General features: G+C 40.4%; 1 protein-coding gene across 1 annotated transcript; it reads right to left on the reverse strand.

Annotated features, from left to right (window-relative positions):
• Positions 1–1,521: 1,521 nt before the first annotated feature.
• Positions 1,522–6,787, reverse strand: C11H10orf53 (chromosome 11 C10orf53 homolog). Its single transcript, XM_053451247.1, has 3 exons — positions 6,534–6,787; positions 2,518–2,637; positions 1,522–1,682 (listed from the first exon to the last, which is right to left on the reverse strand). Exons 1-3 carry the CDS (start codon positions 6,628–6,630, stop codon positions 1,618–1,620), a joined length of 282 nt encoding a protein of 93 aa, XP_053307222.1. The 5' UTR covers positions 6,631–6,787; the 3' UTR covers positions 1,522–1,617.
• Between the last annotated feature and the right edge of the window lie 5,853 nt (positions 6,788–12,640).

The following is a 12,640-nucleotide window of genomic DNA, read 5'->3' on the forward strand; positions in this document are numbered from 1 at the left end:
AACGGTGCTCGGGCACTCATTGAACGAGGCCAGGGCCTTGATTCCCTTACATTGGGGGGGATGCCTCGCCACCTTCCTTCTGGGAGCGGGTTGTGAGAGTGGAGGGTGTGCGTGCTCTGGAGGAATCGGTGGCCAGATCGAACGGTCTCGAGGAGAGACATGGGAGAACCTGGTTCTACTGGTCTCAGTATGTGGCCAACCCTTCGACCCCGACACTTTTAGCTTAACTTTGTGAGAAACAATCTTCTTTTAATAAATAGGACCCAATCCGGACCGCCACTCGCCCCAAACGTAAAGACTGTTCCTCCAAGTGTGATATAGATAAGCTTCCTCAACGTGTTTCACCAGCTAAGCGCCAGCTTCCTCAGGAGTAATAAAAAAATCCATGCCCACCCAGACCACGTGCCCATACCATCTGGTTCACTACTAGTGTTCCGTTTGGACACTTTGGGTGAGGACCAGGGGGAGAGGGTATTTTTGGTCTCTTTTCCCCGACCCTCAGTGTCTTCATTGCCATGACGATGACCACAGTATTACTTCCATTTTTTCGCCAAACCGGAAGTGCGTCACAGGGTTTCGGGGGCGTTCCCGGGTATGAATTCATTTACCACACGGAATATAAAGGAACTCGGCCCACTACCTGAGTAGGGATAAAGAAGAAAGTCCAGAGTCCCGGACTTGCCTCTTTATCTCCTTAATTTCAAGGAGTAGTTGGGGTTAAGCGTAACGATGTATGACCCCATGGTGGTACTCAGCTTGTAGAGTGGAGTGGATTCATTGAGGGCCCGAGGGGAATGGTTATTGTACAGTGGGGCTAGGACTGGGTGAGAGCATGGATAAATGCCACCACTATGCCCAAGTGAAAGAGGACAGCGACCCAAAGACTCTGGGTCAAACCCTGGGAGTTCTCAGGTTTGCTAATGCAGAGAGGGAATTTAAATAGGCAAGGGCCACACACATGGCTGCTAGATCTAAGACGAGACCAAGGAATGATTAAGGTTTCAGTTTCTCAGCACTAACGCTCCGTAGGCAGAACCTCCAATGCAAGAGTAGCTCAATACATGGTACCAAAGGGGTAAGCAAGAGAAGGGTCAGACAGTCCAAAGGTCGGGCAGGCAGGGTCAGCTTGGGCAGAGGCAGGCAGCAAGAGGCAGAAACCAATTCCAAGAGTCAAACCGGGGTCACAAGACTGGCAGGGCAAGGGTACAGGAACGGGGGTAGAGCACAAAGTAACAGTGTTAGGGCAGCTTTAGCTGGAGCACTGGTAGAACCAAGCAGTGATTGTAGTTCATGGTAGATTTATAGTGTCATTCATTAGCTCTAAAGCGCTATATATACATAGACATGAATGTAGAGGACATGCCCCACGCTGCCTAGGAGGACGACCATGGGGGTGCCATCTGGAACCAGGTAGGATGCGGTAACTTTCATGACATAAAAAATAGGCAGACTAGATCGGCCAAATGGGTCTTCTTTGGCATCAAATTGTATGTTTGTATGTACACCGCAAAAGAAAAGAACTTATACAATTTGCATTTAATTTATTCCAAATAATTGTTTTAATGATAGTTTAATGTATGGAAAATGTTCACACCGCATAATCAACATGACTGTTAATTAGTAGGCATTTAGCACGGCTCTTCTGGCCTCCTCACATAGAGGGTCTAGCTGTCCATCACCTCCTACAAAAAAAATAAAAAAAAATAATGCGTAATATACACAATATATACATATAATGCGATACATCAAACCAAATGGGCAGAAAGTCTGACTACTACCTAAGATTCATTTCGTCACCCGTACTGTCCAACATTTATTGTACTCTCTAGAAAGATAAGTGAATAAACTTTTGTAGATCATTTAATCACATACAAACACAATTTGATTAAGCTTTTTTGGTTTTCATGGCAACGACCTGCTTCCCCTGTGTTTCTCCTAAAAAAAAAAAAAAGACCCCTTCATATCGTTCTAGACTTATGCATTTAGATTTGTCCGAATTTTAATGAAATTGTGCCAATTTTGGTAATTCATATGAATGTCTGCAAACAAAAACTGAACCCAGTCTAAACAAGCAAAAACGAAGCAGAGAGCCCAGACAGGCGACAGAAGAAGCGGACCTGGGGTAAAGTAGACAGGGAGACAGAAGCGGTCGGCGGAAAAGGTAGCGAGGCATTGAAAGAGAGTGAATGAGGGCGTGAGAGAGAATGAATGAGAGCGTGAGAGAGAGTGAATGAGAGTGTGAGAGAAGGGAGGGAGTGACAGACAATTTTGTTTCCAAACGAGTAGAGGGTCAGAGGTGTGGATGTAACATGCTGTTACTTCATCAAGAGTGTGGTATATAATTAGAACAGTCCCCCAGCAGAAGCGGTAGCAGTTAATACAGTGGGGGAATTTAAGCATGCATGGGATATGGTTCCTTAACCTAAAAGGAGACTGATTAAGGTCTAATGCATTAAAAATTGTCAGCCTAAAAAGTTGTTTTTTTTGTAAATTTAAATGTAAAAAACCTTTAGTTACCAAAATCCAGATCTTTTATGTTGCACTGAAAAACATTTTCCCCGTTCACTATAAGTTCCACAATATTCCGGTCTGGTGCTTCTTCCAAAACCACGTGGTGTCCATCCCCAGCTAACGCCGCTGCAGAGAAAGCATAATCCTTATTTTCTAGACAATCTATGATCTGTATTTATTTTCCAACGGGATTGTATTAGCCAACTGCATTAAGCTAATCTATGCCTTTTTTTGTTGTTGTTTGTGGATCGTTGTACTGGGAGTGGGGACTAGAGCCCTGCGCGGGACTGCTTTTTGAATCCCGCTCCCGCTGTTTTGAATCCCGCTCCCGCAATGTGGGTGTTCCGCTCCCGCCACATTTGTGGCCAATCCCACCCGCTCCCGCCACATTTGTGGCCAATCACGCCCGCCTCCTTACCTGATTTCCCGCGCAGTCCCGCAAGGCTGCCCTCCAGTTGTTCCCTCACAGCGTCTCTTCTCTTGCTCCGCCCAGGAACAAGGCGGAGTCACAGGAAGTGACGTCACATAATGTGACTCCGCCTTGTTCATGGGCGGAGCAAGATAGGAGACACTGTAATGGAGCAGCGAGAAGGCATCCTTGCGGGACTGCGCGGGATTACCGGGACCCGCAGGTACAGTGCCTGACCGCCCGCTCCCGCCCGCAACACCAGCAAGACCGCCCGCAAGTTTTTTGGCGGGTCCCGCAGGATCCGCCTCCCAATGCAGTCCTCTAGTGGGGACTGCAAACTACACTCTATGGACAAAAGTATTGGGACAGCTGACCATTACGCCAATGTGATCCCTTTTAAATAAACACAGAAATTATATTTAATTCTCTTGCCGTGAATTTCTCGAGACTACCGTTAAACCCGTATTTTTATTTTGTATTGAGTAATTATGAGACCTTTCTAATGACTTCAAAATTGATTAGGTTTCATGATCCACGGTGTTTTTTGCACAATTTGTAATTTTGAAACTAATTTGTGTTTAGCCCAAAAAAAAAACAACAAAGTTCATTCACGTTAATTGAAAATGCTGATATTTACCTATTTTAATGGACTTGTTTAAACGAACACGCTATGAATTAAAAATAAAATGAAATGCCGTAGGAAAAAATTAGGATAAATGTCAAGGTTGAGACTAAAGTAATATTCAAATTACAAAATGTAAATCTGAAATCTAGAGGGGAGTCTATCAGTTCCAAAGCGTTTGCTGATTCCCTAGGTCAGCTATATGAAAAGGTTCAGCACAAGGTAAGGGTGTGATGATGTATGAGCGTGAACGTGTATAAGTATATGAGTGCGACTTACAGTGTATTTGTAATTGTGTGTAACCCCCGGGAACTTCTTCGCTCCGGCTACCTGGAGCCTTCCCTTGGAGGACGCAGCCAGGACTGTCCACTGACCGCGGTGGGCGGTACCGCTGGCATCGGTGGGCGGTCCCGCTGACGTTAAGGGCGTTCCCGCTGAAACACCCCCATTTAAAGAAAAAAAATGGCTCCCGCGACCCGGGGGATTCCAGTCTTGACCCGGAGAAGTGGTGCTTGACCCGGAGATCACCGGGTCAAACCTGGAGAGTTCCCAGGTATGCCAATTTTTATTAATGTGAAAGCAGGGCTGGCGATGACGGGGAAGCCCCCTACTTTAATGTCAGCATCCGCCTGATTATGTCAATGTGGTCAACATCTGGATATGTATACTTCCATGTAAGACAAAGACCTCATCACGCTGCCTGTGGTTAGCAATAGTATGGCTCAGTCTTAACCATCAAGTTGGACACTCAGACTAATAAAAGTCTATGGAGGTACGGACTCATTTATTAGCAACGCCATAAAGGATCTGCCAGTGTGGGGTTTGAGCAGGGAGAAGCGACCCAAAAGATCACATGACTGATAACAATGGCCGCCTCCAGGTCTTCGCGATTTAAACTTTATGATGAATAATGTTAAAAAAGCTCTACAAATAACGTTTAAAGGATCATTCTTAAGCGGTTTATATGATTTAGTACTAATGAGCACAGCGGTGTACACTTAAAAAAGAAATAAATAAATACAAAAATACTCTCTAATTCACCTAATTATTTATCAGCTCGTTTGCCCCTTCCTAGTATTGGCATGTGTCCACTTCCCATCACTCCATCAGCTCTTCACCGCTACAGCAAACTGTGCAAATGATTGCGGGATTTTAATGTCGCTCCTGAGATAAACAACGCAGATCCAGACTCAGCGAGTGGCCTAATTAGCAAGGAGATTTCTAAAAAGCTTCCAGAAAAGGCTCGACGGGGTTAAACTGACGTTTGTGTGATGGCCAACGCTCAATCAAATAACTTTCCACTCCAGCCATCGTACGCACTTTCAATGCATAGAATAGCTGTGTGGCCCCCTTTAAATTTCTGTGTGTTTTGAAAATGCATGGTGGGGGGGGTATGTATACATACATACATAAAAACATAGAATTTGATGGTAGGTAAGAACCATTTAACCTATCTGGTCTGGCCAAGATGATGCACAAGAAAGCCCACAAACAATTTGCTGAAGACAAGCAGACTGAGGACATGGATTTCTGGAACCACGTCCTGTGGTCTGATAAGACCAGGATAAACTTATTTGGTTCAGATGGTGTCAGGCGTGTGCGGCGGCAACCAGGTGAGGAGTCCAAAGACAAGTGTGTCCTGCCTACAGTCAGACATGGTGGTGGGAGCGTCATGGTCTGGGCCTGCATGAGTGCTGCCGGCACTGGGGGGCTACAGTTCATTGAGGGAACCATGAATGCCAACATGGACTGTGACATACTGAAGCAGGGCATGATGCCCTCCGCAGGGAGACTGGGCCGCAGGGCATAACGACCCCAAACACAACTCCAAGACGACCACTGCCTCGCTAAAGAAGCTGAGGGTAAAGGTGATGGACGGGCCAAGCATGTCTCCAGACCTAAATCCTATTGAGCATCTGTGGGGCTTCCTCAAACGGAAGGTGGGGGAGCGCAAGGTCTCCAACATCCACCAGCTCCGTGATGGAGGAGTGAAGAGGACTCCAGCGGCAACCTGTGAAGCTCTGGTGAACTCCATGCCCAAGAGGGTTAAGGCAGTGCTGGAAAATAATGGTGGCCACGCAAAATATGGACACTTTGGGCCCAATTTGGACGTTTCCACTTAGGGGTGTACTCACTTTTGTTTCCAAGGTTTAGACATTAATAGCTGTTTTTTGAGTTATTTTGAGGGGACAGCAAAGAGGGTGAGAGAGTAAAAGTGAGAGAGAGTAACAATGAGTGAGAGTGCCAGAGAGCGTCAGTAACAGTAGAGTGCGGTGAGGGTGCTTTACCATTTTAAAGTGGGGAGGAGAAGGCGGCCCCTCCATCAAGGAACCATCATATTATCCCCAGGGGCAGACCCAGAGCCTGACCGCTTACACTAACACACTCAGACACTCACACTCACACATTCACCCAGACAATCACACTCACACATTCACCCAGACACTCACACTCACACACTCACCCAGACACTCACACACTCAGACCAACACAACTAGACACTCAGCAATAACACACAGACGCTTGACACTAACATACACACCCAGACACCCACACAAACATACCCACACTCAAATCACAACTCAGTCACAATAAAAAATATTTATATAAATAATATTATATATATATCTAACCAATAGATTTTTGTTTATTGGTTAAATGGTTAAATATATAGACTTAAGTATAATATATATATATATCAATTTATTATTTAGCACTCCTTTTTTAGGATTATATATACTGTTCATATCCCTAAATCTACTATATATATATATATATATATATATATATATATATATATATATATATATATATATATATAATTATATATATATATATATATGATGTAGGTGTGTGTGTATATATATATATATATATATATATATATATATATATATATATATACACCTACATCATATATACGCATCATATATATACGCACACAGCCATTTACTATGGAGGAAGGGATCGCTGGAGCAGCCGCGTCCTCACCTCGCAGCCCCTGCAGCCGATACGTGCGATGTTCCACTAGGCCTGAGCTGCTCGAGTACGGGCCGAACCGGACGGTGACCAGAGCCCTCTCCGGCATGATGCTGCTGCCGCCTCCGCGCCTTTCCGGGAAGCGTCCGCAGCGGCGCCACGGTAACCGCGTCTTCCGGTTACTAGGGCAACCAGGTCACCGTGCGTTCCACGGTGACACGCTAGTGTCGCGATGCGCCGGTGAGAAGGGGCTGTTCCAGCAGTCAGTGCGCTCTGTGGCAGGTTACGAAAGGGTTAACCTGAAGGTTTAACTCTTTCGGTGCCGGGGTAGTTTTGTTATAGCTATACTTACAGGATGTATCCATCTTTAACCGATTCATAGAGCAGACTAAGATTTAAAGCCTAATACCAAATGCTGGACCCCTAATTATTGGGCCTACCTGTTTACACTGAATGACAGGGGTTAAATCGTACTATTTTTACTATTTTGTATTTTAACTTTCTTGGTTTTTGTGTTTATTTTTACTTTTTTTTTTTTTTTTACATTTGATATAATTTTCATAAAATACCTCTATTTTCTGAAAAGTATTTTAAATGCAAATAGAAAAAAATATTACACCAAACATATATAGTACAAATATTATATATATATATATATATATATATATATATATAATATTTATATAGATATATGTTTATTTATATATATTTTTATAGATATAAATATATATATATATATATTATAGTAAAATGTCCTTAATATTAACTACATAGAATATAATAACTGGGCTTTGTAAATGCCCCGATCGGGTTGCCCTTTAACCCTGCTTGAAGAAACAAATATTTGTCATGTAATTTCTCATTGAAAATGTCAAATATACTTTTGTTAAATCTCCTGATTTCAAGTAACGGACATATAGCTAGCCAGAGACATGTTATAACGAGAGGTCATAATGTAAAACCAGAGGGTCAGAGGTTTAGAGGTAATTGTTAATAAATTAATAGTGATATAATATTTATAATGTTATTAATACATTGTATTATTAATATAATATATTATTATTATTATATACATTGAATAGTATTATTAATAATTTGCATTATTCATATAATATATTCTGTATTATTGTTATTATTATTATTATTATATACATTGAATAGTATTATTAATAAATTATATTATGCATATAATATATTGTTATTATTATTATATACATTGAATAGTATTATTAATAAATTGCATTATTCATATAATATATTCTGTATTATTGTTATTATTATTATTATATACATTGAATAGTATTATTAATAAATTATATTATGCATATAATATATTGTTATTATTATTATTATATACATTGAATAGTATTATTAATAAATTGCCTTATTCATATGATATATTCTGTATTATTATTATTGTTATTATTATATACATTGAATAGTATTATTAATAAATTGTATTATTCATATAATATATTCTGTATTATTGTTATTATTATTATATACATTGAATAGTATTATTAATAAATTGTATTATTCATATGATATATTCTGTATTATTATTATTGTTATTTTTATTAGTATTATATACATTGAATAGTATTATTAATAAATTGTATTATTCATATAATATATTCTGTATTATTATTATTATTATATACATTGAATAGTATTATTAATAAATTGTATTATTCATATAATATATTCTGTATTATTATTATTATTATTATTATTATATATATTGAATAGTATTATTAATAAATTGTATTATTCATATAATATATTCTGTATTATTATTATTATTATATACATTGAATAGTATTATTAATAAATTGCATTATTCATATAATATATTCTGTATTATTATTATTATTATTATACGACATTACTCCAAATTCTATTCCAAACAATTTTATTAAATATGATGGGCCGGCTTATTATTTATTAATATTTATTATTATTTATTAGTCTCCGTTTCCCATATTATTATACTTATAATTATTTTTGAAAAGTAAAGATTTTCTCCTTTTGGTTACATATTTTTCATCGACAAAAACATTGTACATATTTTTGGGGAATGATTTCAAGATTTTTTTAAAATAGTTTTCACTTCTAAATAAATACAAAACACATTAACACAAAAACATGTCACAGAATATTTATTTTTTTTCCTAAATCATTTATATATATTCATATATATTTATTTTTATATATATATATTTCTATGTGTGGATATTTTTCTACAGTTCATTCAGAAATGACAATATTAATAAACATTTATATATAGGACATGAAATATTATAAAAATAAAAAGCTTTTTAACCGTGGAATATTCACTAAAGTACAATAACCTTCAGTAGGGCAATCGGGTGTAAACTATATGCCTGTTTTGGTTAAAATGTTTTTATTTGCATAAAGACATAATTAACTAAATAAATTAGAATCAATTAATTAAGTATTTATAAATTATCATACAAGCACAATTTTTAAATAAAAAGAAAATATATAATATATATTTTTAAATAAAATACCAAGGGTTAAATCAGCACATCTGATTTCACAAGCAGCGTTATTATATAGCCGACATTGGTAAATTAATTGTTTGTTTTCGAACGTCCCTTTTAAATTTAAAAAAAATATTCTTCAAACATCATTCATATAGGTTTAAAGGTGCTGTTCCACTTTGGGGAAAAACAATTAATTGCACTCCCTATTATATTAAACAAATAAGCATTAGGAGCACACACATTCGGTAATAACAAAGTAGCAAAGCTTGCTTTTACGTCACATGACAATAAAGTGGCCCCCCCCGACAAAAATTAAGAATAAAAGAGAAACGAATGAGGTTTCTAATGCTGCATTTATAGCGACAGATGTTGGAGCAGCACCTGGCACAGGTGGAACAGTTAAAGTATGTAGTCGTGGTCCTCTGATGTCTACTTGACATGGATTTTTTATTGATTAGTTGTGGTTTCAACTTGCTGATTTCATGTAAAGGGCCGGTCCATGGGAACTTCACCTACAAGGAGGGCTCAGGATGCATCTTCAAAACCCCCAGGGATAGGCAAAGTGTCCATACAAGCATGCCAGCATCCACAGCGGGGTTTGTGAAGGTCTATAGAACATCATTAAATTGTCCACCACAGACCCCAATAAAGGTCTACCATGAGCAATGTTGGGGCCTACTCCTGAAAACCCCACTTTCGGTGAATAAAACCTGATGGGTGAAGATTAGCTTAAGACAGAAGATAAGTAACCACTACTTTTTGTAGAGCCACCGAAGAGCCACCTTACGGTGCTGAGCTGCAGAACACCATGAGGTGGCCACCTGTGTCCTGCAACAGCACAGGCCTCCATTGATTTTATAGCCCCATGGACATACCTGGGAACTTCTCGGCTCCGGCTACCCGGAGCCTTCCCTTGCGGGACGCGGCCAGGACTGCCCACTGACGTCGGTGGGCGGGAAACACCCCCATTTAATGGAAATAATGGGCAGGGAGCAGGGCGTGTCAAGACCCCACTCCCTTGACCCGGAGGATTCGGGTCTCGACCCGGAGAACCGGAGGAGCAGCGCTCACCCGTCAATCCCGGAGAGTTCCCAGGTATGCCCATGGATCTCAAGAAAATCTTTCCATGATCCCCACTTGCCAGCAAAAGCAGGGAGGGCGAGATAGCGCCAGAAAATCGGGACGGCACCACAAAAACCAGGACACTTGGGAGATGCGTATAGAGCTATTCTCTTCCGTTGGCCCCTGGTAACCAATACGACATTGGAAGAGACGCGCATCTGATTTCTTTTATAAATATGTTCATAAAAACGAATGCCTTCATACAAGAGCTTTTAGATATGATTCAATCCTAGATTCTCCTCGTTTAAAGTAAGATTGCTTACGGCATCCAAACTAAGGGTACGATATAATTCAATTGTTAAGGCAAAGCAAATCCACTTAGAATCCATAGTAATATGGAAGATCTAATCTTATTGTCCTCACGCGAGCCTCGTCTCATTGAATTCCCTTTAATCGGATTTTCCTAGAGAAGGGTTTTGCGGGTATTACTGGTATTAAAATAATTGCCGCCGCGTGGTTGGGTTAACGAGGAACCGTAGCAATGTTAGCTTAGACGTACATACATATATACATAATACACGCGTGGCTCGTTATCTACAATATATTTCAGGTCGATTAACTTTAGGTATGGGGTTAATGGAAAAGTAATCATATGAGATGTTATAATACAGACTTATTGCCATCTCACGACATTGGTAGCATTTATTGCTGACAGCCATTGAAAACACGAGGGAGGAAAAGATCGCGGTTACATTCAGAAGGCCAAGATGCCTACAGATGAAATGAATGTCCTGATGTTCAGAAACCCTGCAGGCTTTGTAATTATATATTAATTGTGATAAAATCTTCAAATACTTTATGGAGTTGCCGTACTGTGGCTACAACTCATCAGCGGTGTACGAAAGTTGGGTGTTGACAACGTGTAGAACCTTACAAGCCCAACATTTCAGGTGTCCTAAGCAGGAGAGCCGTGCTGGAGAGGGTTGCTAGAAGTGGTGGCACGGCCACACCACGAGAGGGGACGTGGTCAGGGATGGACCACCTAGCCACATTAGCTGAAGAGCCACCTCGAGACACTTATAAAGAGTCACAAGGTGACCACCTGGAAGCTGCAATGATTCTACAACATCCTGGCGCAGCCAAGGGATATCCGAGTCTCCCCCCCAGCCAGTTGTTGAGAACTGGTAATGTCCTGTGAAAATGGGACCCTTGGGATGTATTTGTAGAAGGCAGATCTTCTACTGAATTGAGAGCTTCTACCACCTTAACTCTAACCAGATCACTGGCTCTCATAAAGAAAATGTGTTTCTGCGGAAGGCCGGGCATGCGCAAGTGTTACGTTGCTATAAGTGGTCCGTAGGAACTTAACATTTAAGTTGAATTCATATATCGGCAGAAACGGATATCAATCTCACTTGCCGGGCAACATTTGGAATGGTCCAGGAGGAGAGAAAGCTAAATAGAAATGAATTAGCTAGGCCAATAGGTCATGCTCTGAAGACCTCCGATGAATGATGGTATTAGAGAAGACCCTATCACCTAAACAATAAATCACGTGTTAATGTGCCGCATGAAAGGCAATTTATCTATGCTTCTATGAGGCCTACAAGCAAAAATGTAGATAAAAAAGTATTTTGTTGGTTATGTCCTTATCATTTACATGAATGGCACATAGATACGGTGAGACTTATGTTCTCCACACTGGCTACCGGTGGAATTGGTGGTACGCAATACTATTGAGGCGTTCCAGAAGGTTTGAATTAGATTACGTGATACTCTTGATTAGGAAAACAAACCATTGAGAATTAAGTGTGTGGTTTTTTATAATGGTTTCTAGAAGACTTGATTGATCGACGCGGAATTTCTCGGGAGATAAGAACCATTTGGCTCTTCTAGTCTAGGCATTGTTTTTTTTCTGCTGCCAAAAACCTCAAAACTTGGAGCTTTTAAAAGAAATCCATTGTTTTAACAAATGCCTGAACAATATGTATCTTAATAAATAGTTGTTGAAAATTAAGCTACATTTGTTGTCAGGCCCTGACTGGCCATCTGGCACACTAGGCAAATGCCTGGTTGGCCTCTGCCCAACATCACTCCATATGTGACCACCGGCTGGATATTCCCAGCCGCACGCTGCGTTATCTTAAAACTAATGTGCAGTCTGTCATATCCAGCTGTCAGCCATGCTTACGCCATTGGGTGTCCGATGGCCTTAAAGTGCAGGGATGCCTCCTATCACCAGACCGGCCATGTTTGTAGTCAATCATCTGGTCAGTCCGGCCATGTTTGTAGTCAATAATCTGGTCAATCCGGCCATGTTTGTAGTCAATAATCTGGTCAGTCCGGCCATGTTTGTGGTCAATAACCTGGTCAGTCCGGCCATGTTTGTAGTCAATAACCTGGTCAGTCCGGCCATGTTTGTAGTCAATAATCTGGTCAGTCCGGCCATGTTTGTAGTCAATAACCTGGTCAGTCCGGCCATGTTTGTAGTCAATAATCTGGTCAATCCGGCCATGTTTGTAGTCAATAACCTGGTCAGTCCGGCCATGT

This window comes from Spea bombifrons, chromosome 11 (assembly GCF_027358695.1).
Source record: "Spea bombifrons isolate aSpeBom1 chromosome 11, aSpeBom1.2.pri, whole genome shotgun sequence".
Lineage (NCBI taxonomy): Eukaryota > Metazoa > Chordata > Amphibia > Anura > Pelobatidae > Spea > Spea bombifrons.